This window comes from Haliotis rufescens, unplaced genomic scaffold, assembly GCF_023055435.1.
Source record: "Haliotis rufescens isolate VD_foot unplaced genomic scaffold, xgHalRufe1.0.p SCAF_1, whole genome shotgun sequence".
Classification (NCBI taxonomy): Eukaryota; Metazoa; Mollusca; class Gastropoda; order Lepetellida; family Haliotidae; genus Haliotis; species Haliotis rufescens.
The window spans coordinates 12339209-12362798 of record NW_025963779.1 but is presented as its reverse complement, the minus strand read 5'-3'; the positions used below and the strand labels follow the sequence as shown (position 1 = coordinate 12362798).

The 23590-nt window shown below is 39.3% G+C and overlaps 1 protein-coding gene across 1 annotated transcript in view; it reads left to right on the top strand.

The window, feature by feature from the left end:
* The window catches only part of LOC124146787 (cubilin-like), a 53913-nt gene that overhangs the window by 10393 nt on the left and 19930 nt on the right, over positions 1–23590 (top strand). Inside the window, exons 11-27 of the mRNA XM_048399647.1 lie at positions 666–747; positions 3818–3942; positions 4444–4593; positions 5141–5225; positions 5461–5579; positions 7228–7380; positions 7696–7777; positions 8987–9111; positions 9891–10049; positions 10257–10557; positions 17969–18021; positions 18578–18659; positions 19197–19321; positions 19854–20003; positions 20400–20475; positions 21055–21197; positions 21846–21983. Coding sequence (XP_048255604.1) covers positions 666–747; positions 3818–3942; positions 4444–4593; positions 5141–5225; positions 5461–5579; positions 7228–7380; positions 7696–7777; positions 8987–9111; positions 9891–10049; positions 10257–10557; positions 17969–18021; positions 18578–18659; positions 19197–19321; positions 19854–20003; positions 20400–20475; positions 21055–21197; positions 21846–21983 — 2148 coding nt within the window. The remainder of the gene's footprint in view (positions 1–665; positions 748–3817; positions 3943–4443; positions 4594–5140; positions 5226–5460; positions 5580–7227; positions 7381–7695; positions 7778–8986; positions 9112–9890; positions 10050–10256; positions 10558–17968; positions 18022–18577; positions 18660–19196; positions 19322–19853; positions 20004–20399; positions 20476–21054; positions 21198–21845; positions 21984–23590) is intronic.

The window sequence follows — 23590 nt, the reverse complement described above, 5'->3', positions numbered from 1 at the left end:
TAAAATCTCATAACGATAATCTACACGTTGCTGAAAGGCAAGTTTGTGTGCACAAGTGGCATTGTGTTCTACGGTGGCGAAACTCGATATACAAAAAGTTACGTTCAGATACCCCGATTACATTCCTTAATTTGTCAGCACTGCTCATTCTTTTTCACCTCCGAAGTAAACATCTACGACTTCATCACTTATAGAACCGCCTCCGTGGTCTAGTGGTAGAGCGTCCGCCCGGAGAGCGGAAGGTCCCGGGTTCGATCCCCGGCCGCGTCATACCAAACGACGTTAAAAGATGGTACTTGTTGTTACCCTGCCTGGCGCTCGGCATTAAGGGGCTAAAACAAGGACTGGTCGGCTCGGAGTCAGTATACTGTGTCTGAGTGGGGTATTCATGTTAAACTGCGGCATGGTATCTCAGTGAGCTAGCACTATAAATCGGCATCAGTCCGGACTAGTACAAGCAGCCACACACACACATGTACATGCACGTCGCTATATAAGTGCAATAATCTTGGACGCGACGTTAAACCCCATTTCACCTCACCTCACCTCAAATACTCTTATCAGGGTTATCTGGTGCAAAACACGTATAGCCTTTGACCGCTGAATGATCCAATTGATCTGTATAACTGCAGAGCCTATAAAACTGTTAAAATTTCATTTTCCAGTGAAGTGTGGTCCTGCATCTCTGTCCGCCCTTACAGGGCCCCAGTACCTTCAATCCCCCGGATATCCTGTCTCTTATGCAAAGTAAGTACATCAATCATTTCTATTTCGACACATGGTAACATTTGAGCGTTTGAAAACTGACCCGAAATATATCCTAGAATGTAAACCAGCGAACAATATCACATTTGACTCAATCCGTCATTACATATTTTTAGACCGCCTTACTGAAATGCCTTAGTGATAAAATACATTCTGTATATTAAATAACTCATGTTTTCATACTTTTCTATGCTGCGTGATCCCAAAGAACACAAAGGTACGGCTAATCCTGAATTGCATTCGAAACATATTATATGTATGTGTACATTGCGCATTGAATGTATTACGTGTTTCCTATTTCAAATGTGAAAGATGTTTGTTTGAAAATTTGGTATTTAAAATACATTCAGGTTGGCAATAGTAAAACCTTTTATATGGTTTAACTGGACAATTTGATATCACAATAAATGTATGTGATTTGCCTTGTCCGTCTCATCAAACACTAGTTTTAAAGACTATGTAATTTCTGCATATGTTGTTTTTGCGTAATGAACCGTATTGCGACTGTCTTATTGTGATTCTATTTCTATTACATTAATAACAGCTTGATGAACCAGCTCCACAATATTGTATACGTTCACAAGATGCCACAGTACTGTAACCTTTAAACGACCGTTGGTGCATTATTTGAATTTGTGTTTCAGTTTCTTACTACTCCCGCCTCATTACACACAGAAACAAAACAAAAACGTAAATAGTTTGTAACAATGAAAGGACAGTGGCTCTTAAATATATCAATACCAAGACTTTGTGTTGATATTCAACATCAACTCTTATTACAATACTGGGGCGGTTGGGTAGCCTAGTGGTTAAAGCGTTCGTTCGTCATGCCGAAGACCCGGGTTCGATTCCCGACATGGGCACAATGTGTGACGCCCATTTCTGGTGTCCCCCGCCGTGATATTGCTGGAATACTGCTAAAAGCGGCGTAAAACCATACTTACTCACTCACTCACTTATTACAATACTAATAAGTACAAAATGTACTCACAATCAATCACAACACATGCATGTTTGCGTGTCAATTTAACCTCGGATTAAAAAAAGAATTTCATTCAGAACCAACAAATTTCTGAACCAATTCAATTGTTCCAATGTTCTTTTTCCAGATAACTTGTGATAAGATTTTCAGACTCTCAAACTGAAAAGTAGATGTAAACACTGGATAGCATTTTCTTTATAAATATTTCAGCATCTAAAAACCAGAATTATTTTCAAACATATGCATGTATTTCAAAATGAAATTCAAATTCAAAGTACATGTACGAAGTATATAGATTGAAATGAACAAATTTTAAATAATTTAAGATACAAATCCCGATCCTGACTGTCACTGTGGTTTTGACGTGGTATTATAAACGGAAGTTATCATTTCTAGGCATGTTCCTCTGTATATATAATGATAAATATTTTAGAATATTGACAACCTTCAAACGCAGTAATCATGGTAACATACGTCTCTGAAATTGATGCAAGAACGGACGATCACGGAACTAAGCACAGTCTTGAATAGGGTTCTCCTTTCTCAAATGTTGCTGACATTGACATGCAAAACTTGTTATAATGTAGTTAATCATGAAGGGACCGCACTATAATTTTGTAGATGTCTCCATTAACCTTCAGACGAATCATAATTTCCACTAGATATCAGAGATATCAAAGACAGAGAAGACATAGACGTTTTATTGCTAGTTTAGCTGGTAATTGAGACGGATGACCTTGCCATCAAAACAAATGTTTTGCAAAACCAATTTAAAACATGTGGTATGCGCTCGCTGTATACATGTATTTACTTTGTCCATCAAAAGTCATGAACAGATTAAATCATTTTACCGCAGGATTCTGTTACAAGCCACGATTTTAAAGGATATGTGCTGACAGCTTTCAACTTCTAATTTGTGACATTTACTGTTACATCTTCTGCTTAAAAACTCACACAGTATCACTATGTGCATATATGGCCTTCAATTAATGATAAATTACTTAGTTTAGTACAACTTTTTGCATAGCATGATCATGGATATGTTAAATGATCAAACTTCAGTTTGAGCAAGAAGATGATAACCCTAAAAATGCACTTCATCCTTGGGGTAGCTTTTTCGCATTTCTTGTCTGTCTATCTAAGTTCGATCTGATGTGCTATAATCGGTAACATTTCTATGAACTATTAATTCGCATAAACCTGGCCGCCGTGTTTTGGTGGCTTATCTTGGCCAAAGTGGCACTTAAGGACGGTGTCTTGTCACATTGATAGACATGATGCAACATAAACAAATGGAGAAGTTATGAGGGATACGTCTTCAAGTTATGTCAGAGTAGAAGCAGGCGGCACACCAAAGTTTTAATAGCTAGATTTGATGGTTATCAACTTTACCCCCGAACGCTTCAACTTACTGGATGTGCAAGCAAATCACGATCGGCTAATGAACATGTGTTTCTTAACAATAGCATTATGTGGTGTTCACGTAACCTTCTGGCCTTCTGTTGAATTCACCCCTCTTGTCATACAATTCTGTGGATACGTTTTCGTCACTCTGAAACTGTATACATACACGAAGATCTAAATATGAAAAAGATTGGGCGGTTTCACTGGTTTCATTTATTTCTAGTTCTCGAGGGTACATGAGTGGAACGGAATTCGAGATTTTGCATTTCTGAACGATTTCAGATCATCTATATCAAGCTTAGGTTTGACTTCTTGGCCCAATTCCTGCTTTTATATTTTGTAAATACGAGCAGAAAACCTATTCATAGGCATAAAACAACATATCCACAAAGAGAGGAGCACATTTGGTGCCCGTTGGGATGCCGCCCTCTTTCCAAAATGTCATATCTAATAATTTCATATACAGGTGATATCATTCAGGAAGTCCAGCATTTCACATATTGCTCTCTAAAATTTGCCTTCCAGTGATTTTCAATTTTATGCATTTGTATTATTGCGGTACTGCTGATAGATATACACTGTCCACTTCTCCATCAAAAAGCATATTTTAAGCTTTCACTGCTCACATATGAATATATAATTACCTCAATATATCTCCTGTTTCAGTAATGAGCAATGTATTTGGACGATGACGGCAGTTTCGTCAAGTTACATGGTCAGAATCGTCGTACTTGATTCCATTCTTGAAGGTGGACAGGGTTGTCCCTATGACTTCGTGAAAGTTTACGATGGTTGGTATAAGATAGATAAGATGCAACATGTTATTAGTGTTAATCTATAATATAATCGATGGTGATGCAAGTATTTGACGACGAAATATTTCAGTGAACTAATATTGTACCTTTCGAGTTCTCGCATCGGTAATCAGTTACTTCAATTTTAACATTCTGTTATTTTACATGCACAAGACCTTGCATAGGTTATCACACGATCTATTTTCTTCAATCAATGTCACCTTAACAATTACTGCTGTGCGAGTTGTGAAGTTTATCAATTAGTGAAACGAGCAAAGGCATGGTGCTGACAAACCTAGAAACAGGATCGAAGCGAACCGGGATTCAAACCCACGATCATATGTTTCTGCCGTGCCCAAGGGACGCAACTCTGCTCAACGAATTGATGCGCCTTAGATGACTGAGCTACCCGTGCCTCCTCTATATTAGTATTTGTTGTCTTCTAATAAGTATGTTATGAAAACTGACGACAGTAAATGTTGCATCCATTTGTTCTAGGCACTGACATAAGTTCACGTGTGATAGCAATATGGTGCAATACAATGGAACCTACACTACAGAGCTCTGGACAGGCAATGACACTCGAGTTTCAAACAGACAGCTCCAATACATTCAGGGGCTTCAGACTCAAGTACTTTCAAACAAGTGGTAAGTTCCAGTGATACCATCGGTGCTGTACACTAACCACTAAAACATTTGGAGTATACGCAGAGTATATGAGACAAGATATACAATGATATTTACATATATTTGTGTTGTATATTTGGAATGACGTTTTGTGTGCAAGGAATAAGATATATAACCTATAAATTTAGCAAAAGGTGGGAATATTATTACAATAAATTACATGACATCCGTTTGTACAGGCTTCATAGATACAATTGCTATCGGCTTTGGCATTGTTACTAATTAAAAGGTCACACGAGAATCACAAGAGTTTCAAGTCCGAGGAACTTTTAATAAAACAGTTTTCAACCCCTAAATGCAATGCACATGTAGCATTTTGTATAATACTTCCATTCGCCCGTGTAGGCCATAGCCATACATGGGTTTTACTTAACATGTATGGATGTTAGTAATGAAAAGAATTTGTTATGATTAAGGTAGAAGTCATTATTTGAATTTTAAAATTTATCTCTTTAATTATCATGCTAGAATTGTGATATTTATATATAATCATTCCAATCTATTTCAGCTCAGTTATCCTGCGGAGATGATCTGAGTGCCCTTTCATACGACCAGTATCTAACATCCCCAGGCTATCCAATGGACTATCCACCGTAGGCACATATTCGTTTAACATTATAGAATTGAGAACACATTTATATCATATATCACTTCATTTGTGTAATTTTACGGATAGTATACATTTGCCAAACCGTTATTTGATGTACATACGTCTGTTGATATGATATAGAAGAGGTATACCTCAGATAGTAACTGTTATATTCATTACATCAATATACTGAATGTATTAAAGTAATTCATATCACATAATGTGTTATGTGGCTACAGGAACAAGGACTGCACATGGAGCATCACTACAGATTATACAAGGATCAAGATTAATGTCATTGAAACTGACATTGAATACTCCTCCACATGTACATATGACTATGTTAAGGTCTATGATGGTAAGGCGACACTTTTGAATATTTCCAGTTACATTCCAGGGCCCCGTTACACAAAGCCATCTTAGCGCCACGACTGTCGTAAATCTATGTTGAAGTATGGGAGTTACGATCGTCTTAGCGCCCCCATCGCTTTGTGGAACTGGGCCCAGAGCCTAAAGCCACAATCTTGATGTACAATCAAGATAATTTAAATTTGTTCTACTTGTCCCACCAACCGCTCTATATTTGATCCATGAGAAAATGTAAAAGCTACAACTTATTGTACAAAGATCCAACAAAACGTTGACACATATTGAAAATTGATTGATGAAATAAAGAGAACAATGCCTTCTTCGATAGAGATTTAATCCGTGCACGTATTTTGCTGAAATTAAAATCCTGCACTTCAAATAGAACAGACATATATATTTTCCCACTAAATCGACCGACACAATAATCATTATGCCAGATGAAAAAACAAATATTGATATAAGTATGATTTTATTCTTATTTTGAAAGTATGAAAATCCCAAACGTGTGTGTTATGTAACTGTTAATGATCAGTCCTGTGTTATTAATAAGTATATATACATGTATGTCTATACGTTTAGTGTTAAGAGCTTCTGACGATATGAAATCACAATAAAATACACGAATAGTAATATTCAAAATCATTATGATCGTATCAATAAATGACCTAATGTTATGAATGCCACTGAGTGTGTGAACTAGATGGATCGTCGTCCGAGCTATTTACTAAAGTAACCACTTGTCAAGACATATCGGAAAAACTTTATGCAGTTTTAAGGCACATATGGTCAACTGTAAAGTCACATAAAGATAAACCGTTGCACATCTTTAACGAGCAATGATGTCAACTATAGCCGAGTGGAAAACACATGTATCTAAGGGCTGTCCACTTGTGGTTACACTCTCCCATGCGCAGGATCTACTATCTCAATAGGGTACCTTTCGTTGTCACAAGTAAGAATACATTAACAGAATATAACAGAACAGGTACATGTAGTGTTTACATATAGCAACAGTTGTTCTGGATACAAATAGCTGTGGCGGAGCATGTGTTATTTACTATTGTATCCATTCTGCAATCACCGACCACTTGTAAACCGACCGCCTCCGTGGTCTAGGGGTAAAGCGTCCGCCCGGAGAGCGGAAGGTCCTGAGTTCCGTCCCCGGCCGCGTCATACCAAACGACGTTAAAAGATGGTACTTGTTGTCACCCTGTCTGGCTCTCGGCATTAAGAGGCTAAAACAAGGACTTGTCGGCTTGGAGTCAGTGAACTGTGTCTGAGTGGGGTATTCATGTTAAACTGCGGCATGGTATCTCAGTGGGCTAGCACTATAAAACATAATCACTCCGGATTAGTACAAGCACACACACACACACACACACACACACACACACACACACACACACACACACACACACACACACACACAAATCTTACAATGTGGGTTGGTTACAGTTATAATACCAGGGTGCCGTTGTACAAAACAACCTTAGGGCTACGACTGTCGTAAGTCCATGGTAAGGTAAGATCGCTTTGGACAACGGCACGCTGGACTGCTCTCGCCTTTGACGTCGAATAATTAATATGTGCATGGATATGTGAAGGTGTACGGATTGTTCTCTATATGTTTTGTTCAGGACAAAGGTCGTCATTAATAGGGAAGTTCTGCGGGACTCAGACACCTACCTTCTACAGTTCAGGTTCGGTTGTCACCATAATGTTCCACTCAGACAGCTCACAGACTGGCAAAGGCTTCAAGTTAGCATATACAGGGGGAGATGATTTCAGACGTGAGTATGATGCTATGTAATGTCTTGATGTTTGGTAAAGTATACCTCATTGATGATAGTATACAGTAAACAGAAAGAATCCACTGAACTCTGCGTGCACTTGTCTCGACATCTGCGCATAAAATGTCACAAAACTTAATTTTGTTCACAAAAGATAAACTATGATCTAATGTTGAAATGTGACTGATCGTCATGTTGATATATGACTCGCGGTGTATGTATATGTGTAACAGTTCCTAGTGACGTTCAACGATCATTCCTTAAGTCACATGTTTTCGTTTGACACACAACATATATCCTCTGTTGGTTTTTCAGCATGTGGTTCAAGTGATCTCACTGCATACACGTATGCGCCAAGCTACCTTAACTCGCCAAACTACCCGTACAACTACCCAAAGTAAGTTGAACTGACTAACATGTTAAAAGTGTCACTATGTCATTTACATATGGTCAATAGAGGTTATCACGCGAGTGTTTGGGGGATGGTAAATATCCTGCATTAGGAATAAACATTGTATTTAGCGAGCCTTGGCGCGGAGAGAGGTGCTATCAGGCAGCAGGCCAAGAACACGATAGACGACGGGTCTAATGAACCTGCAAGGGGACAAGACCGGTCATCGTTAAGTGGTCATCCCATCTGCCAAGCGCGAAGGGTCAGAAGTTCGTGTTGCAATTTACTGTCTGAGTAAGCAGGGTGTCATAACATATCCGTGGCAAGCCAGATCTCAAGACATGTCACCGATTGAAAACCTTTAGGATGTTCTAGGCTGGTTCGCAACCGAGCTCTGTGTTCCCAGAATTTGCAACAGCTTGGACAGACCTTAGAAGACGAATGGCGAAGGATACGAGGGGAGACAACCGGGTGTTTAATTTCCAGTATGCTCAGAAGTTGTCGTGCCTCGGGGCATGGACCAGATATTGACTTTACTATGAAGATTGAATTCCACAACGTCACTTCTTTACATATAATTTTGGAATAAATTCGGGTGTTCCTTAAATATAGTGTCTAGTACAGTGTCATGATCATCAGTTTCTGCACAGGGATGTGTGAATATCCCGTGCTTCCTGCTGTGTCTCAGACTTTCATTTTAGCACATTGTAACTAAACTAGAACAGGTACTTGGGCTTATTTGGTGAGGCACAGGTGGAACAGTTATCTTCTCCACGCAAAATGGTGGTCAGTGTTACTTCCCTCTGTCAAGCTGGGTAATGCTCTGACTATTTTTCTTTGGGTTATACCCGTCTCGTGGTTGTCATCAAAGAGCTAAACGTCTGCGGGTTCACTTTGGGCTGTTGTCTTACATTTAGCTGACACGTATTAAATCAACAATGCTCACAGTCACATAAGGACGCTACTGTAAATAGAACATATAACGGAATGTGATAGGACATAGTAGATGTTGTACCTGAAACTGCATTAGTGTATCCTTGACATATCACTTCTATTTGTGACAAATGGCATTACAAAATAGGCCATTTAAAGAGATTAATATCTGAAAAGGAAAATATCGGGTTGATTATGTGATCTTCCGAAACAGCTTCAGCTGACCCGTAATAAACTAATAAACTATAATGTTTATATTTAAAAGTGCGCGTTTTCTTTCAGCAACGCTGGCTGTTCATGGTCAATCGACACTGGTGACTCTGACCTCGTGGTGTATGTTGATGTCATTGCTTCGGACGTGGAGTTCTCTTACTCTTGTTCTTACGACTACTATGAATTTTTTGACGGTAAAACGAATGTAGATGAATTGTATACGCAACTTTATAAACGTTAAGATTCGGCTTTTTGGTAGAATGAGTGAGTGAATGAGAATGGAGGACCATCAACAATGTGCTTAACATTTCAAGTCGGCGATGCAACTAGCCAATGCAGACTAAACTACAACGGTTACAGGGTTATGTTCATAATGGGGTTGTTGACGCGATTGCCAAGCACCCATTATGAATGCAATAAGCGTACCCAGTTCAATGATTTGTCGAATATTGCTGCAGTACTACTCACTCACCCTATACGTCTACATATTTGATCCACCTGCACTCGAGACTAGTTTACGACATAAAACCTCGTAAGAGCACATCAAAATAAGTGTCTCGATTGTTTGTCAAATCACCGTACTCATTCACCCCTCCTGACACCACCGCCGCACCCCCTTTGTGGCCATAAACACCCGTGAAGATCCATGTTAGAAGTGATCTTTAGCAGCCAAGAGGCGACCGACGTGATCGGGTTGTCAGGCTCGCTGACTTGATTGATGCATGGCATCATATCCCAAATGAGTGGATTGCTTCTGGATTGCCTGGTCCCGACTCGAATATTTACAGACCGCCGTCATATAGCTGGAATAGTGTTGATTGCGGCGTTGATAGACAAACAGACGTGACCAAACATCACGATACGACATTGATTCTTTTTGTGGACATACTGGACTTTCTCCAAGTGACACTGAATAAACGATCAGTGCACCACGTGTGTAGAATTAAACATTTGTTCTCATTGGTTTGTATAGGTTCTTTTGACACCGACACATTACTGGGAAAATATTGCGGCAGCAGTCTCCCCACAAAGCACAGCTCCGGACAATACATGTTAATAAAATTCCACTCTGATGGCTCCAACACAGGCACAGGTTTTAAACTGTCGTACCAAGCCAAGGAGCGCGACAGCTGTGAGTATTTGTTTTGAAACTTATGCATAACGAGGAGGGTTACATAGGTTTTTTGGTTTACAGAGACTAGTTGCCGAAACAGTCAGTACAAATCTAGTGCATTTCGATTGTACAGTTACAGTTACATTTTTTCTTTGAGAAAGGAAAAGACATTAACAACACACGTAAAAGTACGTTCGCTGAATGACAACGTTGTTTTTTTAACAGTTCCAGATCTTGACCCCGTCAATTTCGGTGCCATTATCGGAGGTTCCATCGGTGGGTTCGTCCTCATCGTTATTATCTGCGTCCTAATAGGAGCAGCCAACAAAAGGAATCAACGACCAACGACCACTCAAGTCCGAGAAAACAACATACACAGTATCAGTCAGGGTCCCTATGAAACTACAGTTGCTCCAGCCACCTTTCAGCCACCCCCTCCATATGCGCAGGTGGTCAGCCCCCCTCCCTACCCCCAGCCTGTTGCTGCGAGTGACAGCGCACCAATCGTAACCCAAGTACGTGACTGAGATATGAGACACTTAATCATCAGCAATATATTCGAGCCGAAATCAAAATTCTGTTATAAAATCTCTTCACGTACATGCACATGTACAGTGTATGTGTCTGAAACATGGGTTCATCGAGGATTTATTCTAACACGTCCATTGGACGCCATGGACCGGACAATGCTAGCATATTCCCGGCATCAATTACTGAGTAACACCCGAAAATAGAAAAGAAATATTTTTCAATATTTTAATGAAACGTGATCAAAATTAGGAATTACGCCATGTGCTTCCATGAAAACCGAACTGTCATTTTAGTAACAGCAGAGATAATTCAACTGTCAAATATTAATTTATATATCAAACTTGATGTGACAATTCCTTGTTTACGTTGACATGATAAACACCACCTTTTCGAATTTGTAATTTAGAAATAATATGTTTTATGAAGATACATGTTTGATTCCGAATCCATTTTATATGCTCGTTTTTTCAAGTTTGCTGCCTTATGAGAAAAACAAATACATATCGATTGATTGACAGTTTTCTGTTTATACATGTATATTACATAATATATTATTCTAATGGGATGTGCAATTAAGAATACGTTATTCCGCCTTAGTTTAACTCCTAAAGGCTATATAAGTATGAAATATTTTTTAATCTATAACTTTTAAATTCTATATAAATCTATATACACGTACATCTTGTTATTTTGTTTCTCACTATGTACTCACTGTTGGCTTAAGGACAAAATGTATTCAGAAGATGAAATTCATGTCTTATTTGCATGTGATGCATATATCTCTGTCAGAAAAAATATATATCAGTAAAAATAACAGAAATGACAGTGCAGTAAACATATTCATAAATATAATGAACACTCAAGACACAAAAAAAGTAAATTATCTCTATTGATACATATTTTATGTGCAAAAAATTATAAATATGCTCAATACCACTTTAAATAATTATTTTTCAAGAATACTTCATATGATATGTATGTCTGTGCTATATGTATACGTTTGTATATAAAATGAAGCGTGTTGAAATGTAACCTCTGTTGGTGGTATTTTGGGCCACTGGCCTAGTTTTGTCTAGTCTATTTTGTTTCTCAATTGTTTCTATCTCTATTTTGCAGATATTGTTGCTTCCAATTGAGGTTAAAAATGTGTATTTCTTTAACTCGCTTAACAAACCAAAAACGACAAATTGGTGTATACACCATCTAACGACAATCTTTCGAAATTTATTTTAACAATGAACCGCAAAATACAGATCATTACCTTCGTTCGAATCCCGGTTCGACCAGAGTATGTTTCTATTTCAAAGAGGCGTAACTAACCCCCACTCATATTCACAGGCAGGATAGATTCGTGAGCAGTACCATGTATTGCGTTTGTGTCCCAACTTCATTGCACACCTTCCTTTTAAAAATGTTCACACCTTTAACGCGAATCTTTTTCAGTACCATTAATATCAGATGGTAGTCCGCTTAAACAACCCTCCCTTTTGTGACCAACGTACCTCACTAATCGTATTGTTTCCTTTTTGACATATTATCAAGTAAAACGTTAACTATATTGATCAAAGGGTTAAAAGATGTACCATACATATGTCGTTTTTCAAAGCGCCAGACCCGTCAAGATCCGGGTTGGAATAGGTCTTCAGCAAGCAATGCTTGTCGTAAGAGGCGACTAACGGGATCGGTTGGTCAGGCTCGCTGACTTGTTTGATGCATGTCATCGCATCCCAAGTGTGTGTATCGATGTTCATGATGTCGATCACTGGATTGTCTGGTCCAGACTGGATTATTTACAGACCTCCGTCATATAGCTGGAATATTGCTGAGTGCGGCGTTAAACAAACAAACAAAGCGCCAAACCCATGCACTATGTACACAAGAGGACAACTCATTCATAAGATGTGCATAATATTGAGAACGAAATACATGCGCATGGTTTTGTAAATAGTTGCTGATATTATTGCAATATCAAGGCCAAGTGCAAGAAATTGTTCCAATAGAGATCACGGTAGCCTTCACCAACGAGGTAAACATTGCATTAATTAAGGCTTTCCTCAAACATTAAGCTTGCTCGCCATGAAATACTGTTAAAGAGGCATTGAAACCAGCTCACACGTGACATAGCCTTATTATTGTTATTACTATACTTGAATAAATAACTGTTGCAGTCATCTGGCCATGGAATACGTCTCTTGTGTAATGAGATAAGCATTTGGACACAACGTGAGACCAGATGTCGTGAGTTCCTAAACAGAATGCACATGTATGTACTTGTGACATTGAGTTTCTTCTGCTTTATCATGGTGAACCTACTGACACTGTCTGAGCAAATAATCAGCAATGTATGGTAGTATGAGCAAAGGTCAACACTGTCGATGATACAAATAGGCCATGTCGGCATAAACATGTATCTCACCATACATAATACTGAACGGGATGTTTGGCGGTGTAGCTACACACTAATGTCACTATGCTAATTGTATATAATACATTTATACTTATAGTATTAACTATTTAGGACAACTTGACACTGATTTTAATCGTAAGATCACATATACAACCACATATTGAAGAATGTTCTTTTGCAAATCATGTGAGTGGCGATTGCTACCGTTGGGACAGTACTTCCTAACCCTTTTCGCGAATACCGATTTTCAGTGAGATATTCAAATAAATGTCACCGCTAGTGTGCCTTATGCCCAATGGGGTCGTCAGATTATCGAAGCTGGTTGTTCTTTGGAGTTGACATACACATACATGAATCAAATTAAATTAAATTAAATTACATGAATTACATTAAAGTAGTGCTTTACAGGGTATATGTTGCATGATGTTATTATTTCATTGTCAACGGATAAGTAAACTATCGACAAAAAATAAGGGAACCTGTGAATTAAATGTGTTTTTTGATGAGGTGTTCATTTATCATGGCGTTGCATCGGAACGCAACATCTAATCATAATGCAATTTCACACCATGCATGAAAAGAACGTGATGCACGTGTGCAATGAAGCCATAGTGTGTGCGCCTATTAGGGGACCTCACGGACGCAATTAAGCTACGCTTAACACATTCGTCACCACTCGCCCCTTTCCGTAACCCGCAAGAAGACTCGTCCCCCTATCGATGAATGTTATGTGCGAAAATACGACAAACCAATTAGAATGTGCGTATGATTTCAAGTTCTTCGTCAAAGAATCCCTCAGAAATAATTATTGATTTTACATATGTCTTGCCTCTAAAATATACCAAAGACACAATTAAATGTGTTTAATCATACTGTATAATTCCGCACGTCCTGGTGTGCTTTAAATTGCATCTGACATATGTATATAATATATGGGGAAAATGTGTGAACCATAACACAACGAGTTGACAATTGTTTTAGGTATGCCCGTTTGCGCTAAGACGGAACCCGGTCGCAAAAATTGCCACGAGAGGGGCACGAGTCGCTATTCGGCTTGTCCCGGAATAACACGAGTTGGTCACGAATGCGCTTAACAATGCCACCGGAACGGTATCTTAATGAACAGACAGAATGTTGGATTTGGGGTACGATAGAAGTGGGAGGACGTCAATACTCCAAGTTTTCCGAATGTTTGACAAATCAAAAAGTGTCATTTAAAAAAACACGACACCTGGACAAGATCGTCTCCTTGCACTTATTTCACTACGCAATAGATTCAAATCTGCTCCTGTTATCAAGGCGAATTTCGACATCTACCAATGAAACCCTATGCAGCCCGCCTTTTTGTGAAGAGTGTGTGACCATAGCAGCTTACCAACGGCGGCAAAGCGTGGGGTCGGCTGGCAACAGGTCGTGCGCCATTGGCGTTACACCATGGCCATGCGTACAGCCTCCAATTCAGAAACGTTGTTGGCAAGGTAGCTGCGAGCCGTACGCCAGGGCAACATTTCTTTACTATGATCTGTATCGGGGCGGTCGTGTCATGATGTGAGGCGGTATCACATATGCCAGGCAAACTGATCTGGTTCTTGTAAATGGACATTTGACTGGCCAGTGATATGTTGACGACATGTTGCAACATGACAAAGCCAGTCCACTTCCTGTGCAGTTCGTCACCGATTATCTCCACAGAGACGGCATACGGTGAGTGAGTCTGGTTTTCCGCCGCTTTTAGCAATATTCCAGCAATGTCACGGCGGGACACACCAGAAATGGGCCGCACACATTGTACCCCTGTCGGGAATCGGAACCGGCCTTCGGTCTGACGTGCGAACGCTTTAACCACAAGGCTACCCGACTGCCCCAGAAGGCATACGGACATGTCCCAAATAGAAGATCTGTGGGAGATTGTACGCAAGAGACCCAGCACTCGCCAATGTGGCCCAGCTTGGAGTAGCTCTACAGGCAAAATGGCGGGCAATATATCAAGGGCAATCATACGCAAGTTAATCAACAGTATGCTGTCAAGGTGTCGTGCATGTATCGCCCAACATGGTGGACACACCAGATATTGATCTACACGCCCGAAATTAATTTTACAGACATTTATTATCATTGCACCTGTACTGTCATTTCATCAGTTTCCGTATTTTTTTGGGTGGCATTTTATGGGGAAAATGTGGTTTGAGTATATGAACGCACTAATCCCTGAACTCGGCCATAGAACCTAAAAAATAATCGACTTAAACGATGCACCACATCCAATCGCTTACGAGTCTGCGTGTATTTTCGCATTTGTCGTGGCAGAATGGAGACAAACGTAATTTCAAATTAGAGGTTTCGAACTCCGATGAAAACAGTTGGTTTCTCCTTATTATATCAGATATGCAGGATAGGCCTTCAGTTTGCCAATGACATGTACGTTCTCTAGACTAAAGCACTAAGTCTTACCACTGGCACGACCATAGCTACATCTCAGAAATTTACCGCAGTTTGAAAACTCACATTCGCGAACACCTGCTTCCATCGTTACAGGTAACAACGACTCGCTCGTGATTAACAAAACTGGATGTAAAAATGAGGGCCCAGGAGTATTACCTGGAATAACCCTTACCATATGCCATATGACACACACGACGAACACACTTGACCTTCTGACAAATCCACATGCACTTACTTGATAGGAGTTAAATTCAAATTTAAAGTTTCAACACCTGTCAGATATAACGTCATAAGTGCTGCTGGGGCACACTGATTTTCTTGTATTTGCGTTTTAGTACAGGGAACGTGTCTGACCCGGATTCTAGCAAGAAATACCCCCTTGATAGGGATTAAAAATCTTTATGTTACAAGTTTTGCGATGACATACCTCGAACTTTGAATCGTATCATAACAAGTGTTCTCCAGTGAAATAAGAAATGAAACGTAACAGATAGAATAATAGCAAGACGACATTGAACACGGGGTCCTCGTTTTTAATTATGCACCATCGGGTGAGGAGAGGTTGCACAGAAGTTCGGCGTTTTGTGAAGTTCCATGAAGTTATCCTGAAACCAAGGATAATTATATAAACGTATTTATTGACGACATTAACCAAACATAACTTATTCAAAGTCAAGTTTGGTTAAAATTGTGTCTTCAAATAACATGTTTATCTGATTATACTGTGGTGCGCCATACAACAGCATAATCAGATTACAAGATGCGACAAACATGTTAAAGGTGAATCAAGTGTCTGCCATAACCATGAAGATATAGACAGTATTATCAGGACGCGATATACTTTAACGAGAGGGGGGGGGGGGGGGGGAGGGGGGAGAGAGGCCCAAAATAGATACGAACATACATACAAGCGCGGCAATACTGAGGGACACAACTCCGTAGGAGCACATAACACTATTGGCCAACCGTGTAACAAGGACAACATTGACACTGTTGCTGATGTTTAGATCACATAGAGTGCAGTCAAACATATTGGATGATACGCAATGAGCAAATATATGAAAGGTTGAGCTATATAACAAGGAAGAGCAAATGTCCAACATGCATGGGTTTTCACTCGAATCACATGTTAGATGAGACATCAGGCGGACTTCAAAGTTGAGAATCGAAAACTTTATTTGATTATAATATTAATAACGTACTCATAGCTACGATGTACAACATTTTATTTTTTACTGTATTAATGCTGAAGTCTCCCTCTGTAACGGTTCACAACTGAAATAATTATTCAGAAGAACAAACTAGCTATGAGTAAGTCATTGACACTAGATCAAGATTTTCACGATGTTTTATATATTTGTTTATGATAATACTGATAATTTCAGAATAGTAACGTCGGCCGTTTTTAATATTGTGTGTTACGTATTTTCATGAACACTTTCTATGCCTTTCAAGGCAATGTGCTGCCAGCAGTGTGGAAAGTACACATGCGTATGATATAGTAGGAATTGTACAAAACATGGACTCTTACTTTATTTGTTTGTTTGTTGCTTAACGCCGCACTATGCGATATTCAAGCGGTCTGTAAATAATCGAGTCTGGACCAGACAATCCAGTGATTAACATCATGAGTATCGATCCACGCAATTGGGATACAATGACAAGCATCAACCAAGTCGCCGAGTCAGAACACCTGATCTCGTTAGTCGCCTCTAACGACAAGCATAGTCGTCATTTACGGCAAGCATGGGTTTCTGAAGACCTCTTCGACCCCGGATCACGGTTCGACTCTTACTTTAGCTGACATTTTGTATGATTATTGAACTGATTTTGATGCTCTTATTTAAAAGCATGACAATTGACTCTGGGGATGTCTTGTCATATTTACATTTACCTCTCTTTTTTCAGGATGGTACTACTGTACGCCAATATGTGCTTTAGTATCCCCAATACCCACCATGTTCATAGGCAGAACTAGACGTAAAAAGAGAAGTAGCGGGATTTTATAACCTGAGACTTACGCCTTTGGTATACTTTCACACCGAGTGACACTTCCTATATGTCAGTGTCAGATAATCCAAATTCTACATGTGATATCGAGGTGCGCCATCTAATCACACAAAAGTCAATCAGTTTGACATATTATCGTGACGTCACTTCCACAGTTGGCACAACCCCCATAAAGTCGACCCCTTGATAAAGGAGTAAATTCAATTACAAAAGCTTATTAATATGTTCTCAAACATCGTGCATTTTTGTTCCTACAGAAAGTGTTCCAAAAATAATTCTGCACACAAATATCAACACAAATATGTAAGGAGGCGTTGTCAGGTTTTGATATGTTCAGTAATACGGCACGCAGTGTGTCGATTATCATGTAGGTCAGGTGATAGCGGGTCACATTTAGATTGTCACATGACGCATCAGCATCACAGCTGAAGTAAACTTTAGCCTGATACGTTTCACAATAAGAGGACATTGAACTAGATTGATACACTAACCGAGCTGTGTACCTACAAACAAGGCGGACTACATACTAGTGTGACTGAAACATGAGGATAAGTTTTTTCTGCTCAGCAGTTGTCTGTTTAGTGTTGTTATCAAGAACAGGTAAGCGTTGTTTTGTACACAACTCCATAGTGATACCAATATTACTGTCATGATATATATTCCTGACACCCACATATTTATCATTGTCAGCAATATGTCTGTATTTTAAAAAAATGGTTTTGCTTTGTTGGACACAATATATCTACGATTCTTATTAAAAGTGAAATGAAAATGAGATGAGAGTGTATCAATCGAATATTGATCAACAGGTTAATAATGTCTTTATTGTTATGCGTAAAAAATCTCAAGATTACGATATGCAAGTAGATTTGTATCGTAAATTTGGCAATCTATGTATAAATGTTCCTTTAGTCAGTGTATATGGAAATATGTTCAAGTCATTGAACTTTTTGAATGATTTTGCTTTCTTTGGGGTCTCAAAAACAATTAAAAACCCTTCTGTGTCAGTTATAGTTAAACTTATTTGATAATGTAAGGAAGGCTCACGCGAAAACTTGCGACTGGCTCAAAAACAATTTCTGTTCTTAAATGTAATGAGTATTCTGATGCTGATGTTACTTTGTTACATTTCTGAATCTTTTTAATTTAGTTACAGAATCTTGCAATGTGGAAATAATTACAACAAGGACACCGTCCACTGTCAGGTCCCCTGGTTATCCTTCTGTTGCCTATCCGAGGTACGACGCCATGAGCAGTCAGCCTGTAGCTTGAAGAACCTACTAATGTCAGTAAGGGCCACGGATGACCCAGCAGTCGATGGTCCTTCAATTCGCTCCCTTAGAATTAATTCAGTCCCTCAGTCACGCCACGATTATGACCTTTTCTTCGTCAGCACCGTGCTAAGCTGATGTGTTGTGTTGTAACTAAAAACTGTTCAAAGCCACTAAATATCTGCATCACTTCACTTATGTCTTTCACTGATTTTCAGTCATCCATTCATATAATTGTCACTGCTAGCCAATGAAATGTTACGTTGGATAATCGTGATTGTTTCTTCTCTGGCGTTGACGTTTCATATTTACTTTAATTAGATATCGCTTGAGATGGTAACTGCCATTGTCTGTGCACACACACACACACACACACACACACACACACACACACACACACACACACACACACACACACACACACCACACACACACACACACACACACACACAAAGAAATATATATACATTGTTAATATTTCCAATGTAATTGTTTTGTCTGCAGTAACCTAAATTGCTGGTGGAAGATCGATGCTAGTAACAAAGACAACAGCGTCATTGTGAAGGTGGCGGATTCTTACATCGAAACATCACCAAATTGCACTTATGATAGTCTGTCATTTTATGATGGTAAGATTACATACAAAGTTGACTGCTATAATATACTAGCCTATAGGTCAGTATTAATAGTCGATTTAATAAAGACACCCAAACATTGTCAATGTTATATCTACTCGTCCCTGCGTGTGTTATTGTTCCATATAGATCGTAGATTGATTGTCCTGCATCAAGTCAAACGTCAAACTATAAATATTTTATTGAATTAAAGGAGGAAAGAACTACCTGTATCAATCGACTTGTCATTCAGTGGTCGATGTTAAAAGGGATCGAATCTTAGTTCCATTATAATAACAGTCATTACAAAGATGAATTGAGCCTTAATTTTCTAATTTTACAATAGAATAAAACCCTGTTCATATCATAAAGAGTCATATATTAATCATGATATGAAGTGAAAAAAACATTTCTATTTTCATACTATTCCATCAAATATAAAGCTAATAACAACTAACAGTTGTAATGTGACAGTCGTTAGCTCTGAAATGCCACCATTAACATTTGAGAAGAATAGTTTAAATGTGCGAGTCATATATTTACCCAGGACCAGACTCGACAGGCACTCCTCTTGGGCGACTGTGTGGGAGGAACCTCACCACCGTGATGAGTTCTGGTAGATCCATCTATGTCGTGTTTAAAACCGACGGCAGTAACCAGCTCAAAGGCTTCCTTCTTGATTTTTATGAGACAACAAGTAAGTTGTTTTGTCTCACGTTTATAGAAAAAAGTGTACATGGTAAGGCTGCACAAAAAAATGTGTCACAACATTTAATGTCTCAATATATCTTCTGCATTGTATCTCTTCCACATTGTCATGACGGCAATTTTTCGAGCAGTGTCATAATTACATCAACAGTGGGCTCACACACATCATTTGAGGTGAGATAAAATGACGGTTTACACAAACGTATGACGTTAAAATGACAATACCTAACTTAAAGCACTTTGCCGATGCGGGTTAAATAAGGGTCTGTTATAAATAAGAGTGTATGTACATTACATTATATAAGTAAAGGTTTTTATTTTATGGGTTTGTTGGCCTAACGAAAAATATTTTAGAAATGGCATTGTCATTATATTTGTTTTACAGGATGTGGAGGGGAGCTGACAGCAACACCTGAAAAAACAAACTTACTCTCACCTGGCTTTCCTTATCAGTACTTGAAGTAAGGACAGCTGATCGGCATAAATGGATTTGGATTGAAGTCAGATGATTGTGATCCTAACATAATGTAGATAATAGATACCGCAGAACCAAAACTGTGAAATACAAGTGTTGTAGATGTTATAAAAACCGACCCCCTTAAAGTGAAAATCGGTTGGTACCATTGTGCCATTGTAACCTGTCGATGGTTATATCGTTGCTCAATATATCAACCATTGGTTTACTGGCCCCGACCCGCAGTATAAAACAACAATCACTCAATTGTCTACCGTTTCCTTTTGTGCGACAGAGATATGAGCAAAACTCTCCCTGGCGTTTTCATTGAATAAATACTGTTTGCATGATAATTATTATGATTTACACGGAGGTAATGTTTGTTTAGGGGCGGTCGGGTAGTCTAGTGTTTATAGCCTTCGCTCGTCACGCCGAAGACCCGGGTTCGATTACCGACATGGGTACAATGTGTGAAGCCCATTTCTGGCGTCCCCCGCCGTGATATTGCTGGAATATTGCTAAAAAAGCGGCGTAAAACCATACTCACTCACTAATGTTTGTTTATGATGCGTTAATTGTGTTGCAGTAATATGGACTGTACGTGGTTCCTTACAGCCGAGAATGAAAATGATACAATCGTAGTGGATTTTGAACAACTGCAGGTGGAAAGTGGACTACTTGGTTGCCCCTTCGACTCTGTTTCCGTTTACAACGATCACCAAAAAGACAGTAAGTACGACAGAATTACACACACACACACACACACAGTTGCCTCGCCAAGTGCACCAAACTGCAATGCTAAGACTGCATGATCGCACCCTGGGGGCGTTGCTCTTACTGTCACCAGTTGGTTCATTTTGGTATGTTATATGTGATCAACATGTGGATGGAATGTTTCTATTTGTGTCATAATCCATGCGCAATATTTAATCATGTATTGTAAGAATCTAGCATTCTGCTGATGGTTGATCACCAGCGGTATCGTATTTCTGCTTGACCCTGTATGTCCAGATAAACACACACCGCAAACTACAAAAGACTGCAATAAATCTCCTTTCTCGAACCATTTTACTACACCACGTTAATTGATGTTTTGAATACAATGTATCAGTTCAGTAGTAACATGTGTTCTACATGTCCATAATATCAGTCGGAAAACTCGACGAACAACGACTCAACATATAGTGGACTTTCTCTACTGTCACGTACTGTGACATGCTCATTGCACCGTATTGCTTCGGGTTCCCTAGCCTCTGTCTGTGATGTGTACTTTAACACAAAATTAGTATTGTTGTATACCATATGCTAGTAGAAACACCGTTTATGTCTTTGAAATTAAAGGTGGTTTCAATGAGTAATTAATCTTCCTTCTGACAGATGAACAATTCCTTGGTCAGTTCTGTGGAACATCTACACCTACCGTCCAAAGCTCAAGAAACAAATTACGGATCGATTTCAAGACTGATGTAGCCAGGGTAGAGAAGGGATTTTCATTGTACTACAAGACGATAAAAGGTGCGTAGGACTTGTTTTGATTGCCATTTAACCCTGTTAATGCTAATAGTGACAGTCTTGATGTTGGATGAAAGGGGTGTATTATGTTCCAAACATGTTATGTTTCTTATGTACATGTATAACATGGAAATGTTCACCATGGTTATTTTTGTAACAAATGAATACAAGGAATTTATTTCTTATTCATGGATACAAAATTGTGTGTTTTGCATCAGTGGTAAAATATCACATTATCAAACGATTACAAAAAGAATTATATAATCCCTCAAATAAAAATCTGAGGCAGATCAAATCAAAATAGGATAGACAGTCCTTTATTAAAAGTAGCATCGCCATCTGGACATGCTTTCGCCGATAACTGTTTCGTCGCGTAATCTTGACGCTGGATCAATGTGATGTTTAATGTCACAAATATATTATGTTTTTTTTATGTACATATATAACCTGGAAATGATAATCATATATATATATATATATATATATATATATACGAGGGGTGTTCATTAAAGATTTCCCCTGACCCACTTCCGATGGACCTAGTGGAATGAAACTTGGCATAGGAACCACCAAGAGTTACACACTTCTCCCATCGTTTCATGCAACTATGGAGACCTCGCTTGTAAAAGCCCTCATTTTGCGTCTCAAACCAGGACTTGACTTCAGAAATCAGTGTTTCATCATCTGGGAAACGTTTTCTGTTCAAAAATGACTTCATGGTTTGAAAGAGGTGGAAGTCAGATGGTGCAAGGTCAGGAGAGTAAGGAGGATGTGGAAGGATTTCATAGCCACAGGACCGCGCTTCTGTCTGGGCAACATGAGAGTTGTGTAGTGGAGCATTGTCTTGCAGGAGACGGACACCCTTGGTCAGCATGCCACGCCTCTTAAGCCTGATAGCTTCCCGCAATTTCCGTAGCAGTGAAGCATAATAAGCTCCTGTAATTGTGGTACCCTTTGCCAGAAATCCATCATCACTACTCCGTGCTGGTCCCAAAACACCTTGAGCATGACCTTTCCTGCAGAGGGTTGGACACGTGCCTTCTTTGGGGGTGGTGACTTCTATTGCATCGACAGAACTTTAGTCTCAGGATCATAGTGATGGACCCATGTTTCATCCAGGGTGATAAGTCTGTCAAAAAGTTTGCCTGGTTTTTTTGGGCACATGTCCAAAAGATCCTTGGAGCAATGGACTCGTTCCTGCTTTTGGAAAGGTGTGAGCAACCTGGGAATCCATCGTGCAGACACCTTATGCATGTTCACATTGTCATGGATGATATGTTCCACAGACCCTACACTGATCTTGACATCTTGTGCTAACTGGCGAACAGTTATACGTCGGTCTGCCAAAATGGCGGTCTCCACTTGATGGATAGTGTCCTCATCAATGGCTGAATCGGGGCGACCAGGAATGGCAGCTGTTTCCACAGATGTCCGACCACACTTGAACTGGCGATGCCAGTGTTTAACAACGTCATATGATGGGGCATCTTCCCCATAAGTTGCTTTCATTTCATCGAAAGTTTCTTCTTGGTGTGCGACCTTTCAAATATAAAAACCTAATCACTGCTCGGTATTCTACTGGCTCCATTGTCACACCCTACTCGATCATA